At 39.4% G+C, this 27,054-nt stretch overlaps 1 protein-coding gene across 3 annotated transcripts; it reads right to left on the minus strand.

Annotated features, from left to right (window-relative positions):
- Window positions 1-1,515: 1,515 nt before the first annotated feature.
- On the minus strand, window positions 1,516-25,421 carry castor1 (cytosolic arginine sensor for mTORC1 subunit 1). Of its 3 annotated transcripts, none has more exons than XM_039804155.1 (8): window positions 25,111-25,420; window positions 16,714-16,784; window positions 12,267-12,460; window positions 11,593-11,728; window positions 10,020-10,143; window positions 9,256-9,372; window positions 8,964-9,046; window positions 1,516-2,155 (listed from the first exon to the last, which is right to left on the minus strand). In XM_039804155.1, exons 1-8 carry the CDS (start codon window positions 25,266-25,268, stop codon window positions 2,148-2,150), a joined length of 891 nt encoding a protein of 296 aa, XP_039660089.1. In that variant the 5' UTR covers window positions 25,269-25,420; the 3' UTR covers window positions 1,516-2,147. The 3 variants fall into 3 exon arrangements, with proteins under 3 accessions (XP_039660089.1, XP_039660087.1, XP_039660088.1); XM_039804153.1 differs by lacking the exon at window positions 1,516-2,155 and adding an exon at window positions 7,650-8,608 and having other exon boundaries at window positions 25,111-25,421; XM_039804154.1 differs by lacking the exon at window positions 1,516-2,155 and having other exon boundaries at window positions 8,875-9,046.
- Between the last annotated feature and the right edge of the window lie 1,633 nt (window positions 25,422-27,054).

Consider the following 27,054-nt stretch of genomic DNA (forward strand, 5'->3'; position numbering starts at 1 on the left):
TTTAGGCATCGGAGAATGAAAACAGAGATGTAAGAGAAACCACCCTGTTGTGAAAAGTTTAATGACAATTTCAATTCAATTCAATTTAATTTATAGTGTCAAATCATAACAGGAGTTATCTTAGGACCCTTTACAGATAGAGTAGGTCTAGACCGCACTTTCATTAACAAAGACCCAACAATTCTCACTCAACAATATCAACAAACTGACGGATCCTCTGCCAGTTTCAGCTGAGTTTCAATTTCTCTCCAACACTTTCTGATACGGTGGCGAGTATGAAACCACCCTCTCATCCCCATAAGATTCTGCAAACTTTTGTTTAAAATTGTCTTGGGTCTATCACTCGTTATAATCTCTTATATCTAATAGCTCCCTGCAATCTGTGTTCCTGTATACTTTAAACATGTTTAGTTGCAGGGGCGTAGCACAAAATTCTGGGCCCTGTGGAAAGGCATTTTCTATGGGCCTCTCCCCGAATCCACAGCTATTCATTCTAGCATCTTTTTGGGCCCTCCTCACACAGGGTACTCAGTCCCATTTTCCCACCCAGTTTGACGCCCCTGTTAAGTTGTGTTGCATCTCCTAAATTGTAGATAAAAAAAATTAATAAAAAAAAACTACTGTAACCTACTAATTTCCACTTAGTGGTTGTAGTTGAGATTTCATCTCTGACAGCCTGTTCCCAAAGCTTAAGTGTATTGGGTTTGTTTCATCTTCAGTTAAGTCCAGCTTCAGACATTAAGACCAGGACCAGCATGTCAAGTACCTTGTTTGCTCACGTTGTTAACATTTGAGGAATATCATTAATCTTTCTTTATCACCGGCTGGGATGGAGATTTATTTTAAATTGTAAATGTGTGTGAATGTTTATCTGATGAGAAGGTGGCACCTTGTACGGCAGCCTCGGCCACAGTGTATGAATGTGTGTGAATGGTGAGTGGTTCCTGTCCTATGTTAAAGCGCTTTGAAGTCGTTAAGACTAGAAAAGCGCTATATAAAAACAGTCCATTTACATTTCCATTTAAATGGCTTTCATTTCTTTAAGACAGGGCTTGTTTTACCACATCCCAGACTCAAAACCAAAGGTGATGAAAACATTTAAGGTAGCGGCTCCAAGACTCACGTTTAATGCAGGTACAGATCAAGAACCACAGAGAAGTTCTGAAAAGTCATTATTAAGATTGCAATCAATGCACTTGTTCAATTCCTATTAAAACCATACATGACCTGTCATCCTGACTTCATATATTTGACTCGTGAGGGATTAATGACAAACTAAGGCATAATCTGTCATGTCATGTCATGAGGTAGTCAATATTTGTTAGAAAATGCAGTTGTGTTGTAAGCATTTACCCTTTAAGAATTGAACTGGCTCATACCAAGAAGTCAACAAGGAGTACCTATTTTCAATACTCTTTATTGAATGAAGCAGCACAAACATTACAAATGTTTACAGAAGACTTTTACTTCAAATTGTACAAAAGTTGTACCAAAAAAAAATAATCTAAGTCATAGTAGGTTAATTAAAAGTTTATTGTGCAAATAAAAAATAAGACATAGTGTTATTGACCTTGGCTAATACTACGGTTAAGAAATGCTGACCTCTTAAAAAAAGAAATACTGACCTAGCCTACGGTCCTGCTTGACAACATCTGAAATAGTTTAAATACACAAGAACTAACAGCTCATTCTTCACAAACCAAAACGAGTGAGCCCTGTTGTCAGAAAATAGAAATTCTCAGTTTTCTTTGTGCTTGTGAATGTGCAAGTGTTTGTGTTTGTATGTGAAGGAGTGACTGTGCATTTTGATGTGCATATGTGAGCTTGTCGGCCCCCTGGGACTCAGTGCATCCTGCCTTAGATAGGTAAGACAGGAGGCCTCACAGACCAACTGTGTATGCACACCATAGAGAAGCGCTTCTGATGTTCATAGCAAGTTTGTAGTAGTTAATACTGCTGGCGATGCAGTGCTAGTCTAGGCACAGGGTTAGCTTCTTTTCCTACTGGCCTGCCACCCTTGGCCACTGGAGTGAGAGGCGGCACATTGAGCCAGGATCATCCAGCTCAGATGGGACTTCAGAAATCAACTGGCGGCTGGTTCTTTCCTCTGATGCTGGAGCATGCCTGTCACACTCACTATGTCCTCCTCAGGGACCTAGAAAATAATAAGAGGAAAGTAGTGGCAGTTAAATTTTCTCCTCCTTGGGGGGAGCGGAATAAGCTGTAAACACAACATATTATAATAAAGTTGTTATGGTGAACGTGTTAACAAACAGTTGCCTATTTACACATTCAGAAGACATGGAACCCCTAAATCGAAACTCCTTTTTAGCCTCTGATGTGGTCTCCACCAACTCCTGAGAAAAATATCAGATTCTTTAGCTGTTAAATGCTTAACTACTATTACCAGGTAGTTGCTAACTTTAGCTGGATGTTGGTCAGGTTGTATCCAGTAGGTTTATCAGATCTTTTACCATGAATACAGCTGCCTGTTGGGGCTGGAACAAAGTTAGCTGTGAGAGTGAACAAAAACAGTAAAGTTGTGGCCAAAAACAAAACAAAACAATGAGCTGAAAATCGGAGAGGAACAACAGATAAATGTAGAGTTGGGTGTTGTCTACATAACAATAAAAATTCAAGAAAGTAATAGACCCAGAATTGAGCCTTGTGGCACTCCACGTGGAGGTATAGCCTGCAAAACCCCAGCTTTTCAAATCTAAAAGTTGTATTTCAAAGTTATTGTAGTGTTTGACTGTTCATACCACATAACTTTAATCATACAACACATTTTCACTATAGTTTCCCAAGACATTGAATAGATTTGAACTATTGCTACATATTAAAAGGAGCTCATATATAGTATAGCTAGAAGTTTTCTAACCCACCTTGCAGAGGTAATTTCCCCTGATTGCACAATTTACAAGAAGTGTGCAAGCGGAAGACACTGTGATGTCACAGCTAGTTTATTTTTTATCAATGGAATTAGCCATCATTAGGCTGGTCTGTGGTTAACATCAATCCCACTCAGGTTTACAAGGTTCCGTTGATGACAGAATATCATGACAATGATTAAGTGTAACGGCCTTCAATGATTAAGACTCAATGACGTGCTAGATTGCATAATATAGCTATGAAAGCGAGTTACACACTCAAAGCATTCTGTGTAATGTAAAAAGAAACATTAAATACCATGTGGAAATCCTTCATTTTGTTCACCTTTGGTCAGTATTTGGTGACTAGGCTTATTAAACAGCCCAACTTTCTCAGACTAGAAAGTTGTATCAATACTTCACATTGTAATGCAAAGAGGAGGGGGAGCAGAATAAACAGGATTTCTATCAATGCAGTAATATGAATTACTTGGTTCATCCCCGGTGCACACTCGCAGTCTAAGGGTTTTATACTTCTATTTTTAACCTAACTTGTTTCTCGAAACCCTTCAAACTAACCCACAAATTAAGGTGACTAGAAAGCGGCGTAGCAATATATTTAGGGCTTAGATAAGTCTACTATGTCAAAGACACAAGAATGTGAAAACGATCAACAGAAACCACAAAACATTCTGAGGAGATAAGAGTCTTCTCCAACATAAAGATGGTTAATTACTTAAATTTAGCTTTGCTGATTTACTTGGTGACAGATATTTTTGCGATAAGTTTCTGGGTAACGGCAAACAAATAACCCAGATAAACATTTCTTGGTAATATGGGTGGCAGGAGTTTTTGACTAAATTGTCTATTTTATAAATTTATTTTTTTTTTTTTATATGTCTGTGTGGTAAAAGAGGATTAGCCCCGTGTTTTTAGTTTTCCATTCTCCTACCTAGTACCTATTACCCCTTCATTGAAGAACCTTACCTATTACCACCATATGTCCACTGCCCCTTCCACCTCCCCACCACTACCTGTCCACATTTCCTCCTTTCCTATTCCTATCCATTCACTCATTCCACTCATAAGGAAAGAGTGCTGAATTGTTAAGCAAGATAGACTAAAAAAGAATGTTTTAGGCAAAAGTAAAGAGACTCCTTCCTTATTTAATCTTCCTCCTTCTCCACTCCTCTCCTTGTGTCCATGCTCCTTTCCCTCGCCCTTTCCTTCCTCTCATTTCCCCTGGAATCAAGTAAAGATCATTCTCCACCTTCCATCTCCTTGTGTCCTTTCCTTCTCTCCCTTCCATTCTGTCCATACTCCTCCATCCCTTCCATCCTCCCTCCACTCATTTCTTGTGGTCCTTCTTCCTTGCCTCCATTGAACTCGTCCTTCCAGGCTCTCCTTTCAGGCTCTCACTATTCCTCCATTTCTTTCCTCCATTCCTTCCTCCATTTCCTGTCTTTCCGTGTGCTCCTCATTCCATCTATCCATTCTCTCACTTCATACTCCTCTCTCACTATACTCTCCTCCTTCTCCTCTCTCCTGTCTCTCTCCTGCCACCTGCTCTCCTCTGTCTCTCTCTGCTGTCTCTTTTCTGCCTCCATCCATACATGCCATGTGTCTGGTCTCTCTCTCTCTCCTCATGCCTGTGTGTGTGTGTGTGTGTGTGTGTCTGCTCTGTGCCTGCTCTCTCTCTCTGTCTCTCCTGTCTGTGTCTTGTCTCTCTCGTGTCTGTCTCCTCTCTCTGTCTCTCTCTCTCACATACATACCCTGTCTCCATACATGTCTCTCTGTCTGTCTCTCTCCACACTTATACTATATGTCTCTATGTGTCTGCATATATATACATATATACACATGTGTGTGTGTGTATGCTGGGGGGGGGTCTGTATGTCTCTGTGTCTGGTCTGTCTCTCTGTGTCTCTTCTGTCTCTCTCGTGTCTGTGTCTCTCCATGTCTCTGTCTGTGTCTCTGTGTCTGTCTCTTGTGCTGTCTGTCTCTCTCTGTGTGTCTCTGTCTCTGTGCGTGTGTCTCTCTCTCGTGTGTGTGTCTCTGTCTTGCTGTCTCTCTGTCTCTGTCTCTCTCCATGCTGTCTCTCATGTCTGTCTGTCTCTGGTGTGTGTGGGTGTCTGGGTGTGTGTGGTGCTCGGTGGGGTATGGGGGTGTATGTCTCATGGGATGTGTGTTGTATGTGTGTGTGTGTGGATGGATATGCACATGTCGTGTGTGTGGATGGATGTATACACTATGGTGCTGTTAAGGGATAGTTATATATATGTGAAGTTTGGATATATTGGATGGATCTTATTCTGGATATATTGGATGAAAGGATCTGAATATATTGGATGAACCTTGGATATGTTGGATGAGAATCTGAATATATTGAATGAACGTCTGAATATATTGGATGAAAGTCTGGATATATTGGATAAGACTGAATTATATTGGATGAACCTTGGATATATTGAGGATAAGAGTCTGAATATATTGGATGAAAGTCTGGATATATTGAATGGACCTTGAATATATTGAATGAACCTTGAATATATTGAATGAAAGTCTGAATATATTGAATGAATGTCTGAATATATTGAATGAATGTCTGAATATATTGAATGAATGTCTGAATATATTGAATGAAAGTCTGAATATATTGAATGAAAGTCTGAATATATTGAATGAAAATCTGAATATATTGAATGAAAGTCTGAATATATTGAATGAAAGTCTGAATATATTGAATGAATGTCTGAATATATTGAATGAAAATCTGAATATATTGAATGAATGTCTGAATATATTGAATGAAAGTCTGAATATATTGAATGAAAGTCTGAATATATTGAATGAAAGTCTGAATATATTGAATGAAAGGCGTGTTGAGTGAGCCTGATGAAAGGGACCTGCCTGACCAAAGAGGTTCCTTTCATTTAGTCTTCCATGATGAAAAAGTGAATAAACTTTTTCATTGGTAGAACGGTACTGGATACAGTTATCGTTACCAGTGTTTTGGCCCGTACATGCATTCGCCAGTGTGTTAATAATCTCTTCATTGCTCAAAATTGCTGACACTAGATTTCTTGCTGATTTGCTCATAGTGTCACACTTCGGTTAGGATTAATCACAACGAAAACACAAGATGGTGGCAGACAATGACGTCAGATTCCATTTCAACTTTCATTCAATATATTCAGAAATTCATTCAATATATTCAGACATTCATTCAATATATTCAGACTTCCATTCAATATATTCAGAAATTCATTCAATATATTCAGACTTCCATTCAATATATTCAGAAATTCATTCAATATATTCAGACTTCCATTCAATATATTCAGACTTCCATTCAATATATTCAGAAATTCATTCAATATATTCAGACTTCCATTCAATATATTCAGACTTCCATTCAATATATTCAGAAATTCATTCAATATATTCAGACTTCCATTCAATATATTCAGACTTTCATTCAATATATTCAGACATTCATTCAATATATTCAGACTTCCATTCAATATATTCAGACATACATTCAATATATTCAATGTTCATTCAGTATATTCAAAGTTCATTCAAAATATTCAGACTTTCATTCAATATATTCAAACTTTACATATATATATATAATAATTTCCTAAACGGCATGCCATAACACACACATATACACATATATATACATATATACACACATATATATATATATATATATATATATACACACACACACATATACATATATATATATATATATATATATATACACACACATATACATATATATATATATATATATATATATATATATACACACACATATATATATATATATATATATATATATATATATATATATATATACACACACACACATATATATATATATATATATATATACATATATCACATATATATACACATATATATATACACATATACATATATATATATATATATACATACATTTTGTATTAAGTCTGTTCTCTATGTTCTATGGACTGTAAGTAAAATACTGTACATGTAATAAAAAAACACAAGACAATAAAACACTACTGGTGGAGCCATTCACATATTTTAGCAAAGAACTACCCAATCCCTTACAAAGTTAACACCTCAACTGACAAAATAATAAATAAGTTATCACAAAATAAATACAAATAATACAAAAAAGACATTTATTTAAAGTGCTCATATTATGCTTTTTGGCTTTTTCCCTTTCCTTTATTGTGTTATATATCTTTTTTGTGCATGTGGTAGGCTTACAAAGTGAAAAAGCCTAAAATCCACGCCAAAGGGACTTACCATCTCCAACAGAAAACACTATTCACAAACTGGTCCAAACAGCTCTATTGTGGTCCAGCCTTTACTTCTGTGACGAACGTGCGTCACTTTGTAACACGTTACAATGCTCGCCTAGCTGCTAGCGTGGCACTCCCTCATACTCTGCTTCTGACTGGCTAGTAGTCCTTACCTAGCTACTGCGCATGTGTGAGTCCCAACAAAGATGGAAGAGAAGTGAGATGTCTCACTCTGTAGCTAAAACAGAGAGTTCAACACACAGGGTGAAAAGAGCAGCTGCAGCAATGTGTAGTACAACAAAAGAGTTTTTTTTGAAAATGAAACCATGTAAATCTATTCTGATATAACCTCTAAATACAATTATGAACCTGAAAATGAGCATAATATGAACACTTTAAAAATCACATCTGTGTCAACAACAATGAAAATAAATACACCTGCAACAACATCTTGATAAAATGAAGACTCCTAAAACAATATTTTAGGTTTATTATTTCAGAACCACTGAGTATTCCAGTCACATGTTAAACAGCTTGTCTGCTCATTTTAATCCCATATTTTATTTTTATATCAAAGTTTTTAAAGACGACGGTACTGTATACTCAGTATCTATGTGTCACCTGAAGATGACGGCAGTGCAAATCACTGAGAACAGACTTTGCTTATATATATATATATTTTTTTTTTAATTTGCATATTTGGTTGGAGTTGGACCATTTCTGATTGGATTTATGCCACTAGTCAGACACCAAGTCTCATAGGCGTGGGAAGTGGGGGTGCTGGGGGTGCTGCAGCCCCCACCTGGTGGCGAAGCTTTTAAACTGCGATGACAATAAATATCTGTGGTTGTTGTTTCTGTTCCACGACATTTTGTATGTCATGTTTGGGGTGTGTGGGATGAAGAGAGGGATAATTTTAAAACAACAAGCATTCCACTCAGTCAAAGAACTTGCTCGCTTTGTATCAGCTCTACATCTACAAACAAGAGGGCTCTTCACCGAGGTGGAAAAGCTGATCCACTTGTGCCTCTGTTTACTAGTGTCTACTGCTGGCTCCGAAACAGGGCTGGACTGGCCATCTGGCATAACAGGCATTTTCCCGGTTGGCCGACGAACTTTTGGGCCGAATCGCTGATATAATGTTGTATAATAACATTGGTTAATTTTCTTTATTGGCACTGGCCTGACCCAATCAAATCCAGGAACCCCTTCCCCACTCCCGGCCCTGATACACGAGCTGTAATACCGGTAGTTATGCTTATGCTGGAAGTTTAGCATCCACGTTAAAATGGACAAACGACCACCAAAGCACAAGGGAGGTGCCCGAGAAATTACGGGAGAAAAAGATCAAGAATCTACAAGCGGATGCCTCAAAATGTGCCAACATTTCTGACATGTTTGGGGCTGTAGTAGCTGCTTCAACATCAGTATTACCTGAAATAGAAGAAGGAGGAGAGGTGGCTGGCTATACAGAGAAGCAGAAACAACATCATGACAGGGAAAAAGCCGAGGTGCAGTAGGCCCTATATTGGGATATAGTTTGTACACCGTCAGCTCAGCTGTACTTCATGGAGGGGAGGGGCGAGTGAGTGGTCTGCAGAATACAGAGCCTGTGTAACATAGTATCTTTAGATTCTACGTGAAACCCCCCCCCCCAGCCGAAAAGGACTTCCCGCGCCTCTGCCAAGGCTGTTCCAAAAGCAGATGGGACTTTACCCTATGACTGACGTGCTCTGAACTGTAGAGTAAATTACTACAATTTTAGGTATTTAAAAGAAAGTGGCCTCACCAAAGCCCAGCGGTTGTCCCCCTATACGGACCATTCTCCACAGCTCCCCGGAGGAGCTGGTGAAGAGAAGATCAGCAGGAAACCTAGAGCACAAAGATCAAGCACTGATTTCTATCAAGCAACCAAGTGCAAACATACACAAGAGCATTCCAGAGATAGACAGGGGAATACCCTCTAATATAAAAAATGTGTTGGTGCTGCAACAACATTTGTGCCATTCCAGCGTTTTAATGTGCATTCTTAAGATGTCAAAAGGTGGACTTGGCCAGTGTAAGGTATTAGCACTCCTTACTGTCTCTGAGCCTCAGTGTCCATCACCAGTGAGATGTAGCCATCAATGAGGGAGAAGGAGAAGAACTTGATACAGTCCAAGTCCTGGTTGGGAGACGACTGTGCATCCTCTTTAGGACTACAGAGGAAAAGAGACATTTGGTGACATTAGAGATAATAAATGATAATAATAATAATAATAATAATAATAATAATAATAATAATAATAATAATAATAATAATAATGGAAGTAACACAATACACAGAGAGAGAGATAACAGTTATTCAAAAGGGGTAAAACACAATGATAAAATAATTCTATTGAATAATTCTTTGGATTATACAATTTGGATTTATATTATGATCTGCCAAAGACGGCAGAACGTTTATTTAATGTTCCATTTCCATTTTATTATATTTTAAATGTAGCAATTTTGGTAATCAAGGTGAACTTCCTTTTAGTGTTTCTCGGTCACAGGGCTTGCAAATAGATTTTTTTTAATCAAAAGAAAACTACTTTTGATTGTAAAACTACAAAAAGAAAGCAAGAACAAAAGAAAATTCAACAAAAGAAAGACAAATATTAGCCTTGTATGTAACTTTCCCTGCACAATAATCCCAATAATCAATAATTAACCCTAACTCTCTACGTTGAACCTGTATGACCTGTGTGGCTACCTGCCATGTTTATTGTAAAAAGCCAGTGAGTCTGATGTCTAGCTTGCATCATGTGCTGCCACCTTGTGTTTCAGAGAGGTACTGCAGTGGTGTGAGCAAGTTCCTCACCAGTTGGAATAAAAGAGCACGTCAATGAGCGTGGTGGCGATGGACGGCAGTGTGTCCGGGTCCAGAGACATGACACAGAACTGGTTCTGGGGGATCAGCACCGGGTGAACTGTGGGCTGGATGGCTGCAAGAGCAAGGACAGTGTTAGTTTGTAAGAAAAGCTGAACTAGAAGTGTTTTTCAGAAAAAAGCATAACCAACAGATGCACCGAAGATATTGCTTTCTTATACTCTTACATTTTTCTATTTGATAAAATCAAAACAATTCATAGAAAGGTCTTTTGAGACATTTTTATAAACGTAAAATGTAACAATCCAGTCTTTTTCAGGCATTTTAACTCAAACAGTTTACTAGGGGCTGGATTTCCTGTATTTGTTTACATTTGCATTATGCAAAACAAAACAGCATTGCCAGTGGGTAAAAAGTTTCCAAAATTATTCTGACATATGGATCGAGTTAAAAAAAAACATGTTTTGGTCTTTGATGTTGACATTAAGCCGGCATCTTAGGGATGCAAAGATTTGAAAGATTGTGAAAGGGTGGAGATAGTTTTCAGCATGTTCTGCTTTCTTCGTACAGCATGTTCTGTAACTTCATGGTGACGTAAAAATAACTTCCTGTAAGGGAAACAGTGATTCAATGCAGTTTGAAATGTTGCTGTATGTTTAAAATTTGGTGCGGACGCAGCCTGTTTGCATTGTTTCTTTATGTGATCTCAAATACAGCAATGTTTGTGTAAGTCAAACATGGCTTTGTTAAGCACAACAGGTGTCCTAGCAGGTTCCTCTAGCTATAAATACACATTTCATTTCACTCTTCATAATGGCACACATGGTTTGATTATTGTCAGAAAAAGCATGGCTTGAACATAAAATAACTACATAAAAGCTCTCTTGTTTCTGTACTACTACTCTGTATGTATCAATCGGTTTCAATAAAGTAGTTTTTTTCCTCGTGGGCGATTACTAAAATGGGGGGTGGGGAACACATGGTTAACCGATTTCACTTATAACTTTAAATTGGCCTATGTTATTCATTAAGTGATTCATTAAACAGCATTTATTTATTATTTATTATTTATTTTCTAGTGTGATCGTGAAAATAATCACACTGGTGTCTTAAGAAGCCAGCGGCTGTTGTGCAATACTCTATATAAAAAAAATTATACACAGCATATTTATGTTTAGACTTTGCGTGTGCTGTCCCGGTTAATGTGACTGCCTTACATTCAAATTTGAGCTGTGAAGAGTTACAGAAATGTTATTTAGACTTTAGAAGTGCCGGAGCGACCACAGGAAAGTTTCTCAAGTTTTTTTAAACTGGTCTTCTAAAGCGCTGGTTCTACATATGATTTGTACTCTGTACAAATCATACAGGAACAGCAATAATGCATGACTCACATCTGGGTTGTGACCTGTGACTATAGATCACTTCCTATTTGATGAGAAAGTCTTCAAAAGTCACAAAGAACCTGAAGGTGGTGCTAGAGGATCTAAATTTCATCCTCTGACACACGCTCGATCAATACCTGAGAGATAAGGGAATTCATACTAAACAGGACAGTGACCGATACCTTCTTTTCCGTTCTTCTGGAGGCCGTTGGAAACCTCCTGACAATGCATAGGGACAGACTCTCCTCCCACCTCCTTGTAGATATTGAACTCCTCCTCCAGAGTCTGGATGACCACAGACAGGTCTTTCTCTCTCACCTACACAACACACACGTGGAGCATACATATCACATAGTCTACAATGAGTTTATTTGCCATACAAGGTCAGTATGCATTTTTGAGGCAACGCCGGCTCATTTTAAGAGAATATTTGAGCTCAACCAGCAAGTGGGCCATTAATATACTTGCTGACACAAACGTCTGTCAAGGTGTTATCTATTTTCGCTCACTAAACACTTTTGCATGTAATATATCAACTAACTTTTAGTGCCCTCAGCTCTGTCTGGAATTAATTCCTTAACTACAAAATTGGTGATTGGACAAAATGCTGCCAGTGTGGCTTTTTTTTGTTTTTTTGTCTGGCAGAGCTCAGTAGGTCAAAGGCTTCACTGTGCAATTACAGGTCTGGAGTTTTTATACATTTAGAGAGTTGGAAAAATTACTCCAGATGTCTCTAAATAATACAACAGGGAACAGCTCACTGTGTTTCTTTCATTTTAAAAAGATACTTGTGAGCTCTGTTTAGACTGGAGTGGAATAGAAAGAAGGTAAAAAGACCAAAGTAGACGGGACTCACCAGGATAAAGTCGGTTTGATAAGTGGAGAGCATGAAGACAGAGACGTGCTGCTGGGCCAGAGGGGCGATGACCGACTTGGCGATCTTGGTCACGCCAACAGCCTGTGAGCTGCTGGAGGAGTTGCCATTGGAGACCACGTTGAGCGGCAGCCAGATGGAGCTTTCTACCTTGAGATGCTCTGAGGGCTGGAGCTCTGAGTGGGGTCAAGAAGAGAAAGGTGGGTCAGTGGGCATAGGCACAATATCCATGACTTTACACTAATATTTTTAAGTGAACATGCCCAAATAACAGGGATTTGCCAGTCAAAGATCTTTCTTTTCTAAGTTTCGGTTTCAACAGCATTTCAATGACTACTGTATATTTCAATGTTCAGCACGTCCTAACTACACATTAAAATAGTCATTTAGATGCCGCTGATGCTGTTTTAAAGGGGCACTCCACCCAGTTTTCTAACAGGGTATAGTCAGACAAAAGTCACATTTTGTGTTCGGCTTAAGATGTCAAATATTTGACAGAACACATGCATTTTAACTGGCGGCATGGAGTTTGAAAGATGCAGTCATTTACCAGGCAAGGAAGGTCTGATGAAATATGCTACTTGGCTTGCTTTATGGGAAATGTAGGATGCAGTGTTTTTGGAACTTGACCCACAGTAAGGGACCAAAAAAAGTCAGGATATCTTAGCCTTTGCTCCACCAACTTTGACTACTGAAATCTTTGAAATCAGAACTGTAAACACTCCTAGTGCCAGCATTACATTACATGGGAGTATTTAAAGTCAAACAGGACAACAGAGCTCTAAAGAAGTCAGTAATAAAGTGTAATCTACGCTAGAATAAAATAAAACAAAACACACACAAAATGATTCAGTCATATCTCAGTGGAAAAAGTCTTGAAACAAAGCTTGAAGAGCCAAACTGTAACGGTGAAGAGGAACAGCTTTCACAAGCTAATACAAACCATCAGGGAAGTGACAGATGTACTGTATACAACCAACTGTCATGCAGCCAACATTTCTACAGCGACCACAATAGTGACTTTAAAAGTAAAAGAACCCTTTTGATGAAGGGTTTAACCACATGACAACTTTGTGAAGGTGTAAACTATTAGGCAGCTGTAAGTAACAACTTTCTCTTGATTGCTGCTCAGTATAACATACACGCACTTCCTCTCCCCCACCGTCTGCATCTGCCTTTGCCTTCACCATCAAATGCCCCTGCTATTTATATCGCACAGTAACACAAGTAAAACTTATGTGTGTGTTATTTTTTATTTTATTTTTTTTAAACGGGTCAAAGGTCAAACAGGGAGATCCCTCAGACGCAGCTGTAACAACCTGAGTCTGTAAGCCAAAGTGTCAAACCAGGATATTTCACTCTTTCGTCCCAAAATAAGACTCGAGTGGAAGCTGGCAGCTACCTGGGAAACAGGTGTCTATCCAGGAAGTGAACAAGACGCTGAAAGAAAGAGATACTGGGGTGATGACTGAGTGAAATGGGCACCCCAATCTTTTAAGAGTGTCACTTAAAAAAAAAAAAATGAAGAATACATTAATAGCTTCCCAGCTCTTCATACACCGCTCAACTACAACGGGGGGAAGAATTCCTGAACGCTTAGTAGGAGAGAAAACTTTCTTTTGCATGTTTAAAATCTCAGAAACATTCAGAGGAGGCACAAACATTTTTGGTTATGCTTTTTATTACCATTCATTCAGCTAACTAAAAGCATTACCAAATGGCATCTACCTCCTGCAGTGAATACTGCTTTTTCTTTACGCCCTTTCAAAGAGCCCCTGTTCTGGTTGGCATATTTTGTCACAGACGGCCTCTTGTGGCTTCGCTACACCAGATTTTACCTCTTAAAATAGGCACTCAGTTAGAAGGAGAGCAAAGGAGACAGAGAGAGAAACAGAGCACCCGGAGGCAAAATTTGCCTTTAACAACTACATATATGTAAAAGGACTAGACAAAGATGGCTGGATGAGGAGTGGACGGGACTACAATGTGTCCACACTAAGTTTTACTGTGGACTCTGTCCCAAGAGTGTAGCCGGACTGAAGGGAAGATTCTAAAAAGGTAAGTTATTAAATACTTTAATAATTTATGAATCTATCCATTCTCTTCTTTGTCTAACAATCGTTCAGTGTATAAGACAATTTTAAAAATAAAAAAGGCATATATCCATTACAATTGACTAAGAAAAAGTCTTAAAAAGTCAAACATTGCTTAAATTCTCTGACCAACTCTCAGAAACTGAAATAAATGGCGCATTAATGAACACAAAAAAAGTCAGGATTTAATCTTATTGAGCCCACTAAAGACCATCTCCAGCAAACAGTTGTGGTGTTGTGTGCTGGCTTTTGCTTCCAAGAAACACATTCACATTGCACTCACATGACCAACCTTCTCTGTCTGTGATGCTTTATACCAAAGGGATAAGAGAGGCAACTTATTTTTTGCATGGATATTGACTCTTCTACAGCTATATTTCCTACGTTATATTATTGTATACAGCCCCTCCTACCTCGTGAGGTCTGTTCAGGGAACAAGGAAGGGAGTAACATTAGTTTGGTTTAACAACAAAGTCATATGCTGTGGCCCAATTCAAGACTACATACTTACTTAGTTACTAGCTAACCAGGTTTTAAAGGTTATTTATATAGTAAATTGAACTTAAAAAGGTACAATATGTAACATTTCTTCATCAATATGTCTAAAAACAACTATACCTATGTTATACATTTTGCAGAGTTGTGTACTTACACTATCCCAAATGTTTCCAACAATTTTCAAACCCAGAGAAATTGGTTATTTTATTTCTGACAAGGGACGTTTCTTTTAGTCGCCTGTCAGTGGCGCCATATAACCTTTGACCCCTCTAGTTACTCTAACTTCCATCAAAACACGGGAACCCAGATGATACCTTCGAGAGCAATTGTAAATCATACAATGTCACAGAAAGAGTTATAACCGTAATACTGCTTTTTTTCTGCCACACGGCATTGTTTTGTCATTAATTACATGCCACTTTGCAACACAGTAATACAGCATAGACCTTATTGATCCAGTTTAACGTTACTACAATGTGACTGATGGTTGACAAGTAGCTAATGCTAATGCTTGGTGGGTAACATTATATGGTTACAACATTGTTCCACACGCTCATAAAGTTATTTTTTAGTAGGATTGTTTTGACCACGGTTAACAGCACTGGGCTAACCCACGAATATGTTCACAAGTAACGTTAGCTGTATAGGTAGACAATTAATCTAATGCTAATTTAGCCAGCTAGCACCCCATGGTCTGTCTGCCTCACTACCCCCGGCGCTAAGAGACTTCAGTCGGGTGAGAGCTGACAACAGCCCCCGGACATATAGTTAACATTTGCCCCCAGCCAGCATTTCATTAAGTTACAGCAATCCAAACCCGCCCAGCACTTAACTCCAGCGCCGGATGTTAATGAACTGTCGGGAAACACACCATATCAGACCCTAGGCACCGTCAGAATAGCGGCTATCGGTAACATTACGTCTCCGTTAAAGTTACCGGTGTTCGTGCCGAATTTCTCCCCCCTTCGTGTTAACCTATCTTTACAGTTAAATTTACCCAACAAACGGTGGGTTAGGCACCAAAAAGACTACCAAAAAGTGAAGGGGTAGATAATTCCGGGCAGCTGGAAGATCTTCTGCTACACAACAACGTTTTGATTGAGAGACATGAAAATTACATAGGCCTATTGCACATCTAAAGTGTAAATTTTTTGGAGTTCCACTTCAAGTTTCCAAATTTGATATTGGCGGTAGATTCCCTAAAACTTGTTTGGTTGACGTTCATCAGTGCATGTCTTGCAACATTTTCTATCATTACAAAATGTTAAACCAAGGTACAGTACAATCATTTATTGTATTATATCTGCCAAACACTACACTACAAAGTAGGGGTGGGGGAAAATATCGATACAGCAAAGTATCGCCATATTTTTTGTGGCAATACTGTATCGATACACAGACGCCAAGTATCGATCTTTTATGATATATGTATTGGTCAGTCTGTCTGCTTGACAATCCCCATTTTGCAGCAATACAATTGAAGTGACAAACAGAGAAATTTATCTTTTTAGATAAAACAAATGTTGACAAAATTGTCCTTTGGGGACATCATTTGAAACTGGGAAAAATTTGAAGTTGGAAAAAAGGTAATAAATTGCAATATATCGCAGAATATTGCAATATGTTTAAAATCGCAATAATATTGTATCGTGACATAAGTATCGTGATGATATCGTATCGTGAGGCCTCTGGTGATTCCCACCCCTACTACAAAGATTAGTATATAGTGTATAATTTATGGTATCACTTTATGGTGTACAAGTGGGACTAAAGTGCTCAGAGTGTAGCAGGACAAACCCCTGCCCGATGAAAGGTGTATATGCACAAGGGTGTTTTACCTTTGAACCCTTCCTCGTCAAGGACGACTGTGTAGTTCTCTGGTGTCTCCGTCAGACTGAAAAACTTACATCTGAAATAGGAGAGGAAGTACAGATGAACAGAGGCAAATAGTAGAAAAAAAAAAAAAAAAAAAAAAAAAAAAAAAAAGGAAGTTACCATGAATTACAAGTAAATAGGGTTCCCCGAAATCGACACTGGTTTCAGGACTGGCTTTCACTCAATAAACACAAGACCTGAGCTCATTATTATGCCAGCATCGCTCCTTTGTCTACAGCAAATGGTGGGTAACACATCAAACTGGGGCACTGCTTCAGTTACCAACTGCTGCATTCAAGGAAAGACCGGGCACTGCCGCTCTAAATAGGATGATAAGCGAGCTTCAAAATGTACAGGATGTTTATATGCATCTGCTATTAAAATCTAGTTGGTTTTTTTGCAGCAGCACCACTCAGGTCTGCATTTTGCAGGCTTTGAGTCATCCACCAATCCGCAATTTTCGAAAAGTTACTTTTGCTACCTTCTTCTACTTTGTTTAAAAAAAAAAAAAAGAGCCACTTTGGTTAAATATTTGAAAAGACGGTGCAGTTTTACAACCTGATACAGGGTTAAAAAGGTACAAAGAAAAGACAGCTGGTATCAGGTGTTGTCATTTGGGATCTGCACCTTTACATTCCTTGATTACATATGTACTATAGCCTACATTCACTCTCCAGTTGGACATTTGCATCTTCATCAGGCTTGGGGCCGAAAGCAATTGCTTTCAAAGGCTGTTGCTTGGCCTGGCCACAGGGCTTGATCTTTGGCTGTTGTCTTTGTGGGGAAAAAGTAAATAGGCCCATGGGATTTGGTACGGGTTGAGGGAAAACTGGACAGTAAAACACAAATTTTCTTGGATAACATCAGCTTTTAAGGCCATTATACTTCAAATCCAATTTTTGGATGGGAGATATACACTGGCCAGTCCAGGCTTTCAAAACACTCAACTCAAACTCTTAAGGGCTTCAAGGGTTTTTCACTTTCTGGGGAAGATTTCCTACCACTGTTAGGATTCCATACTAGACTCCTAACTATATATTAATGCAATAGATTTAGGAGGAGGAGTTATTCTAGCCGCCCAGGGTTCTTGAAGAACAAGTCCAGTTTATTTTCCTCACAGACAATGTTAGGTGACTGGAGCACTTCCAAGACTTGGAAAATACTCCTGGTTGAATCATGAGTACAAGCAACTGCATTAGAAATTATGTTTTTTTTTTGTTTTTGTTTTTTATTAAAACTCAAACATACAAGCCTGTGTACATAAAAACACGAGGAGAAAAGTCAACTACAACTTCTAAGGAGCACTATGGTTAAAAACATTCAATCACTTAAAATCATGCTTTGTCTTGGAACGAAAAGCTGAAGCAAAAGAAACTTGATGAAATGATTAGCAATTTAGGTGGGCTTACAATCGGGGTGAATTTTACATGAATTTGGCAACTATGGCGCCAATTGGGATCCAGCTCTGATTTGCACCGCTGACAAATTCTTCTGCATAGAATGGGTGTAGTATTTAGAGCTCTTTTCAGAAACATAATAATTTAGTAAATTTAGTATTATTAAATTATCCAGGAGATGATGAGAAACACTGAGAATATCATTGTAGGAAAACTTTACTTTCCACAACTAATGGCTCATCCCATTTTGCAACTCTAGAGAAGCAAATTAGGTGAATTTTTAAGGAATAGTTTGACCTTTTGAGAAGCCTTGTTATCGTACATTACATTCTTTTTTGGTAGAGACAAAATATAAGCAATTTCTACACAGATAACCTCTCTTTGTTTTCTTTGAAACCCTAAAAAAGGAAGTGCTACATATTCCTGTTTTTCCTAAAACGCCTCACTGGAGGTACACTTCCTTTGCTTATCAGTCAGCTGAGGCTATTACAGTAGAAGCCTGAGTGAGACTGCAATACTCCTGACTCAGCAAAAAGTAATCCCTGCCATGAGATGGGACAATTGCCCCACAGAGAGACAAAGAGAGAGACAGAGAGAGAACACTGTAACACTAACTACCAGCTGTGCTAGTGAGTTCCGCCAGCCCATTGTGTTACAATACCCCCCTCCTTTCCTGTTGACCTTTCATCTTCCCCAGCTCGCAGTTTCCTGCAGGTAGTGTGTGCCAAGCATCTATGCTGCCAGTGAGACTGATCAAGTGTGGAGCTGTATCACATGTGGTGTGTCTTTGGAGAAGACAGCAAAGGCTCTTATATTACACCTGTTAAGGCAGCCAAAGCTCAGCCACGTGTGTTGTCAAGCAACCTAAAAGGAAATCCATCTGTGAGTGCTTGTTTGGTTTCCTGTTGGTGTAGAACAGATAAAACTGATATGATGCTTGACCTAAGCTCCATTACGGAATACCCACAAGCAAAGAGGAAAATCAGTTTGCCTACAATTGTTTTTACAATTACTATTCAATCCTCTACTGTCACTGTCGAAAGAAGATTGCTATTACCTACAATCGGTACATCCCTGGAATACTTATGAAGAGAAAACTTGTTATCTCTTGTTGGGGAAATGACTTCCATTTCCTTCCAAAAGAATGAATCTGCTCAATAACAATAAGATATGTATGCAAGTAGATCACTTGTATCACTTGTAGAATAAATGCATAGAGGTTTGACAAATATGTAGGTCCATCAACACACCTAACGTCTCCCCACAACAAAGCTTTCTGTCCTTAACCTTACATCTACCCTTGCCTCCACATCAACACGTAAGAGAAAAAACAGACAAGTAAAGGGCAAACAGAGCCCAAAGGAAACAGTACTGTATGTAAGGGTCAGGTTATACTCAAACAAAACTAATTTGGATGACGTGTTGGAAATCAAATGTGTTTACAGTTGTACCGAACATTCAAAAGCAGAGTATAAAAGCAGATTGTCATAGAGAGAAGGGAGATGCAATATCATTTAAATAGGTTGATGGCGATATCATTTAAATATGTGCAAACGGTGCACATTTTCAGACAGACAGTCTCTCTTGGAAGACAACTGATAGTGTTGCACTCGGCTGTCAAAAAAATAAAAATAAAAAAATAAAAAAAAGAGCTAGAGAGAAAGGTTTAAACCCTGGCTCCTTTCTTACCTGCACCGACCGGGCCAATCATGGCGTGACGTGGGGGTGAATGCCGGATCGTGGGTTTCGAAAAAGTTACAGAAATTGTCGAACACAGCTCAGTTCTGATGTGGGAAGGTGTGTGCGTGGGCGGGTGTTTTAAAATCTATTCAAAACATCCAACAAGCACTTCTGAAGAAGCATACTAGCAGCTTAATCATGAACCACCTTCTGATACACATCACATATACATATGTACATACATATTTTTTATATATATATATATATATATATATATATATATATATATATATATATATATATATATATAAATATAAAAACAAAAAAACACTGTCCTCATCATCCCCCATGTCTCCAAAATAGTCTGTAATCATTGAGAAAAATACAAACTACCACCAACCAGCCCTTTTCCATCACAATGATTAGTGGATTAATCAGAGTTGCATGAATTAGTAAATTTCAGCAATTTCAGTTTTGGACTGTTGGTGAATTTTGGCTGTGCGAACATTTCACAGACTCAATGATTAATCGATTAATCAAGCAAGTTTGTACAGCACTCCTTAACAGTGACACACAGCCTGTGCATTATCACTGCTGTCAGTGAGTCTGAAAACAAGTTCCTTCGAATGAAACATGAAGGAACATGAAGAGGAGGAGACAGGAAAATAACCAAAAGGGACGAGGAAGCAACAGGTAGCGAGGGAGCGGCCGAGTGGGGAAGATGAAAACCTAGCACGCGGGAGTCTGGACTTTGATCCAGCTGCACAAAGTGACGGGCGGTAGCGGCACTGTGGGAAGGTGGTGGCGGGGTTTCTGCAACTGATGCTCCAGCTGAGGAAACATGATAAGAGCGGAGCAAACTGATGTTGTTGAAGTATGAAGAGTGCGCCGCAAGCCATCGGAGCCCCATCGTCAGTGTACGACCAAGCTGTCTGCTAACCTATGCAGCTTAAAACAAACCAATCTGTAGCGTTCTCACGGCCTCCTCTCTTTTCAGAACAATGGAGACGTTTTTTTTCTTTTTTGTAGTTTTTTTTAATTGAAATCCCTGCATGTTAGAGAGGGGGCTTGTGTAAACGAGGGGAGCGAGAGCCCCAACCTTGACAGATCACTGAAGCAGACAAGTGGAAAACTCCCCACCGGGTTTCTGGCTCAGCTGAGGCATTGTTCCAACCCATGCTCTCGTTAGTGAGCCGCCGAAGAAAAGAAAGCAGGACTGTGTGGAGCCTGCAGGGCTGCACCCACAGTACAGTAAGCCTGATATATCTGGCTGATGCTGGCCTTTGATAGTTACCACACCCATAAACTCCAAACAACAACTAAGGACATAAAAGACTACAAACTAACAGCGTGCAAGCCTGGTCCACATTTCCCACCCCCCCTTAATGGAAGGATTGATTCACATACTTTGGTGTTTAATAAGAGTTTATAATACATGGCTGATGCATACCCTTTTTGCAAAGGTGCATGAAGATAGACACATGTACACAAATTCCCACTCTCATTCTCTCGCCTTAACCCATACCACTACAGCACTTATCTAGCCTTATTTATAGTCCGAAACTAACACCAAACCAAAGACTTGACCTAAATTGGCATGTGCTTCTTGGTTGCGGTAGCTTGGAGAGTGTGGCAAAACTCACAGCCGCACTGGTACTGGAATTTTCAAAATGCTCCTTGTGTTTTTCTAACATACACATCGACCTTATCAAGCCCGGTTGTGTGGCTACCATTTCATCATACATGAACAAAGCAGAGGCCACACATAACAACACGTCACACTGGAGTTGAGAGGCAAAGTAAACCGGAGCTCAGCAACATGCATCCGTTTGCAACAGGTGCGTTGCCCAACTAACTGTAGAAATATGGGGCGCTGTAATGACGTTGCTTCTCTCGTATGTAGGCAACACAGTAAGTCTTAAAGGTACATTTCACAATTTCGACTGTTACAATATGTCCCTCGCTTTTGAGGGGATTTGACGGTTCTCACACCTTAACCCTTTGATGACATGTAGTCAGTAACTAAATGTTGCTCACCTTCACAGCTAACAGTGTTGCTGATACTTCTAGACAAGTCTTTGACTTCTTTCATCCTCTGCACCACAGGTGCCTCAGTTGTGTTGGATGGTGTTGAAGGAAAATCTATCTTCTTACAATTTGGGATAAGCCTGGCTCTTATATGCAATTACCTTCTTAAAATTCTGCTCAGGACTGCTTTGCAAAACTTTGCGCACATTCTCAGGGAGCTGTGCTCTAATGAATAGCAGGGGGCAGAAAAAGGGAGATGGCTAAAACCGACTGAGGCAATCAAGCTTGTTTTTGCTCCATTGTTTTGAGTTGCTATGAACTCAAACTTCACCACCACTCCCCAATCGGCATCGTCTATAGTTTGACAAGGGTGGTGGGGGCTACCGCGCTATAGAAAAAACAAAGAGGAAAAACACATCCACACCACAGTACGACATATCTCTAAAGCATGCACAACAACACACTGAAAAACAGACAGGCCTGCTCCAAGGAAGTGCAGCCTGCATTTTTCTAGTTAAGTCCAAGCCCAGCCCTCTTTTTCCCTCTTGACACTGAAAACATCACAGAGCCTGTTCAAATGAAAATGTAGGCTCACACTTTTTGAAAGAAATACTAGAGGTGTGGAAATTAATCAAATAATCGATGCATCGAATCGTGGACATGGACGATGCTGCACCGATAATCGGCAGGCTCATAATCGATTATTTCTGTTTACAATTTAATGTAGGCCTAACAACATTTCTGTTTACATATTCTGTTATGTTTTGCACATTCAGGAAGTGCCATGTGCTCAGTGCTGTAGTTTTATGTATCCAATTTATTTAGTATTAGAGCACTGCAGAATGTCTTGTTTTTGAAGCTTGAAAAGCTATGAATTAAATATCCTACATGGCTTTAAATAGAAAAAATTTGATGCATCAAATATAGAATCAAACTGAATCGCTGACATGATAATCGTAATCGAATCGAATTGGGAGATCGGTGAAGATTCACACCTCTCAGAAATACCTCTTCAAAGATTCTTTGTCTTTACATTGGTTATGGCCTGGGTATTACAGTGACCATAGCCTGGCATTGCAAGACCTTCCTCCGCAGCACTGTGGTGGAGGGTCTGGCTAGTCCACACAGCATTCCGAGATGGGAGAAAAACTCTGGTTAATTGGCATTTCTTTAAACCAATCAAAATCGTCTTAGGTGGCGCTAAGCCCCAGACACAATGACGGTGCCTCTGCAAAATAGCCTGTACGTTCAAAAGTTGTTTTAGTCGTGCAACAGAAAACTCAGATTGGACAGATAGTCTAGCTAGCTGTCTGGATTTTCCAGCAGATCTGAGGAGCAGTTAACTATAGTCCTCATAAATCCACCTGGAGTTTAGAATGCCAACACAGACAAAGTGGAAGGTGTGGGACATCCGGCCTAAAAATTTCCAGCGGCACCTGAACAATCCAGGAAGTAGAACGTCGTCAAACTAGCCTACAGTGACCACATGCTGTTTGTTAGTCAACTTTTATTCTGAAAATACTGACCACTTCATACCAGGGGTTACACATGTGTTCCTGCTAGCTAGGCTATTTGCACATCTTACTGTAAATTCTAACAAGCAAAATGATCTGATATTTTGAGTTTTATTTTTATCAAACATGAGTTTCACAGTCACAGCTGTGAAGCTTAGTGTGAGGTCATTCAGTGCGATTCATATCCAGTCATACAAGTGCAATCATAAAAGGCTGGGTGGAGAATATTCTTTCATTGTGAAAAACATACATGGTCCATTACCATAATTCATGATGAAAACCAAAAGCAGTAAACATACCACACCTAGGTCTGAACAACACAGAAAAACAGGCAAGACTGCTAATCCAAGGAAGTGCAGCCTGCATGCTTTTCTGGTTCATTCTGTGCCCAGCCTCCTTTTTTTCCCCCGACACTGAAAGCATCACAGAGCCTATTCAGATGGAAAAATAGGCTTGCACTTTTGGAATAAAACTAAGCAGACTGTAAATCTGGGGATCAGTTCCTGATCATTTACAATTATTCATTAGGAATGAGTTGGCCTTTACCTTAGAAATACTGGCACAATTATACAACCTTGTATTATTCACACTGACTAGTTATTTATGTAGTATAGCAGTTTATAAGGTGGTAGAAGTCCTCATGTAAGTGTGTCTAGTATGAACATGTCAAAATATACTGTATTGCCCAATACTCTGAGACAAATGAGTGCTGAGGGACGCAGCTAGGCGTGAACAGATGTGAAGCGTTTGACAGGACAAGATATGAATCTCATTTCTCTATAGTTGACAAGACATGATCAGCAAATGTTTTCCAGGATCATCCTGTTACCCAGTAAACCGATTATTAAAGGGCCGTGGGGTTGCTAATATTCATATGATGCTTAGGATAAGCAAATCCTGAAGGACATTGTGTTATCTAGACTTCAGACGTCACTGAGCACAAATGCCATCAGAGGAGGAAAATCTTCCCTGACATTTGCTTACAACTTCTTTGTAACTTGACTTGAGAGCAGAGCCACTGCCTGTCCTATATCATGGGCAGCTCAAAGACAGATGTTAAGCTCTTTTTCTAGCCATGCATATGTGGGGCAGCCAGAGCAATAAACAATTACATAACAAAGGGAGGATATCCAGGGATTAACTGAAAACTGGTACTAATGCCAACATGAGATCCGGACAACTTGCAACCTGGATGTTGGTTTTGGGTAAAGGAGGTAAAAGGTCGAGTTTGTGTTGGAGAAACAAGGTCCCACATAAATACAGTGCAGGCTTTAACATGTTTGATCAATGCTGGTCTTATGTTCAGTAGAAGCACCATGCATTGCAAAGCATTCATGCATTCATTTTACAGGACTACAAAGTAAATGCACGTTCATATATGAGAATTCCCTGTTAACTAAACTGCTGCAGCTTTTGTTCAAATGTAACCTAGATTATAATGCAATCATATCTCCATTGTAAGGATAAGTTCATAAAAAAATATTTATTTTGGCTAATGTGCAGTTTTCCAAACGCTAAGTCTCTGTCATAAACTGCTGTTATTCCCAACAGCTATGCATTGCAGTATATCACACATGGAGGCAGAGCAGGGCATGCAGCACAGGCAAATAACCCAGTAATGGCTCGGCCACCCAGTGAATGAATAGGAGCTGTGGAGTTATTTCATATATTCGTACTGGATTTCTAAGGTGATTCACTCCGGAGTGACACAATCTGCCCCCCAAATGATGAGTCTCCTTACCGTGTCCTGTTCCGAAGAAATATCAGTTTAATCAGGGGGTGTGTGAAATTCACCAGACCATTCTTGCATATGCTGGTGACCCGTAGCCTGTGGTCCAATATGTGTAAGTCCATACTGGCGGTTCCGAGCAGCGCAGTCTCCTCGGTGTGCATGTGCATGCGGCGGAGAAAACGCCTTCTTAGCTGAGTGATATCATTCAAATGTTAAATATAGGCCTGGATGATGAGCATTACCGACGCCAGCAGACACCACGTCCCGCAGACCGCTGTGCTCGAAAAACATCCGATGCAATCCGACTCCAGCCTTGCTGAACTACTGTATATTCAAATAAAGGGGACAGCCCCAGATATGACACGCCCCCTCCTCTTAAAGGTACAGCTTTATGAAGTTAAATGTCTCGCGCATGCAGAGCGAGTCCCCTTATGGCGAAGGCGCGAGTAGAAATTTTAAATTCCGGTGTAGTGAATTTTGTCCTTAAAAATTAAATGATGTAGCATACACTATATGGCCAAAATATGGCTATATGTTCCCACCTTTGGGGAACAAAATGTCATAAGTGTGAAAAAACTTGGTGGTTTAACAGTCAGGGTCGTGTGCATGTAAGATGTAGGCTATATATTACAGCCTATGGTATATATTAAGCCTAACTTCCTGGAGCTTGTACTGGTTGCCAAGCATATGTGCCTTGCCAAGAAGCCCCCGTCAAACCACAAAGTGTCATGTTTACACGTTTTTGTATGGATTAAACAAACAAGATATATAACATTTTAATTAGTGACCTGAAAGATGCTGGTTTAACAGATTGTATTACCTTTGGACAGAGCCAGATAAACCCTTCCCCCTGTTTCCAGTCTTTATGCTAAACTAAGATAATCAGATGCTGTAGCTTCCGATTTACGGGCCAGATACAGTCATTGACAGCAATAAGTGGTGTTGATCTTTATCTAAGTCTCGGTAAGAATGAAAAGCTTAAAGAAATGTTACCCATGAAAATAGGCTCAGTTTAGCTTTAATTATATCTCTGCTTTTAGAGCAGTAATTCCAGTTTCCTCTTTAAACATTCTTAGCAGGGGTGTTTCTAGGACTTGAGGAGGCTCTGGGCTTAGCCCGGACCTATTTAAATAAACTGAATGCAATGCAAAACGGCGATTGGCTTGTCCAGCTTGTTAATAGCCAGTGTATGTTCATTTTAGCTTCCAGTTGGTAGATGTAAGTTAGATGGCACCAAGATTTGGCCTAATCATAACTGGCTTGGCAATCCAAAGGCCAAGGTTTTGTTTCCAGAATTGTGTGGCGACTTATGATGTGGGGGGTCTGAGCATTAAACACTTTGTATGCACCTATTTCTACCTTTTTCTGAATCAATTTATGCTGGAAATATCTTTATGTAAAGGGAAACATAGATTACAATAAAAATATAAAAACATAATTGAAGTGTCCAAGATGGCTCAGTGGGTAGAGCAGGCGCACGTAAACATAGAGGTTCATTCCTCGATGCAGAGGTCCAGGGTTTGAATCTGACCTGTGACAATTTCCTGCATGTCTTCCCCCTTTCTCACCTAGCTGTCCTATACATTAAAGGCAGAAAAGCCCAAAAGAATCATCTTTAAATAAAAATAGCATAATATAATATATTGCAGTAAGGCTCTCAGGCATTCTGTCTTGCTTTCAACTATTTATTATCCTTTGGATCGACTTTTCTAATTATATCTGAGTAAGTAATGACATTCTGTAGAAAATATCACAGATTCATGCCCCCCCCCCCAGGTATTGATCCTAATGGCACTTTACATGTGGATGGATCTGAAAATGTTTTCTACAGGGTAACATGTAGTACTACTACTATTCCAGTTATAATCAACAATAGACCATACAAAGTGGTGAATCCCCTAAGTAATAAGAAGTTGACTGCAAACATAGTCAATTTAGCACCCATTCCCTGTC

This window comes from Perca fluviatilis, chromosome 6 (genome assembly GCF_010015445.1).
Source record: "Perca fluviatilis chromosome 6, GENO_Pfluv_1.0, whole genome shotgun sequence".
Taxonomy (NCBI): domain Eukaryota; kingdom Metazoa; phylum Chordata; class Actinopteri; order Perciformes; family Percidae; genus Perca; species Perca fluviatilis.

Excerpts from the sequence above, each read along its gene's own strand:
- castor1 (XM_039804153.1), bottom strand. The coding sequence starts at position 25,268 with ATGCACATGCACACCGAGGAGACTGCGCTGCTCGGAACCGCCAGTATG. Across the intron at positions 11,729-12,266 it reads ATCAAACCGACTTTATCCTG|GTGAGAGAGAAAGACCTGTC; the intron begins GTGAGTCCCGTC and ends TGTGTTGTGTAG. Across the intron at positions 8,609-8,963 it reads GGGACAACCGCTGGGCTTTG|GTAATACTGATGTTGAAGCA; the intron begins GTGAGGCCACTT and ends CTTCTATTTCAG.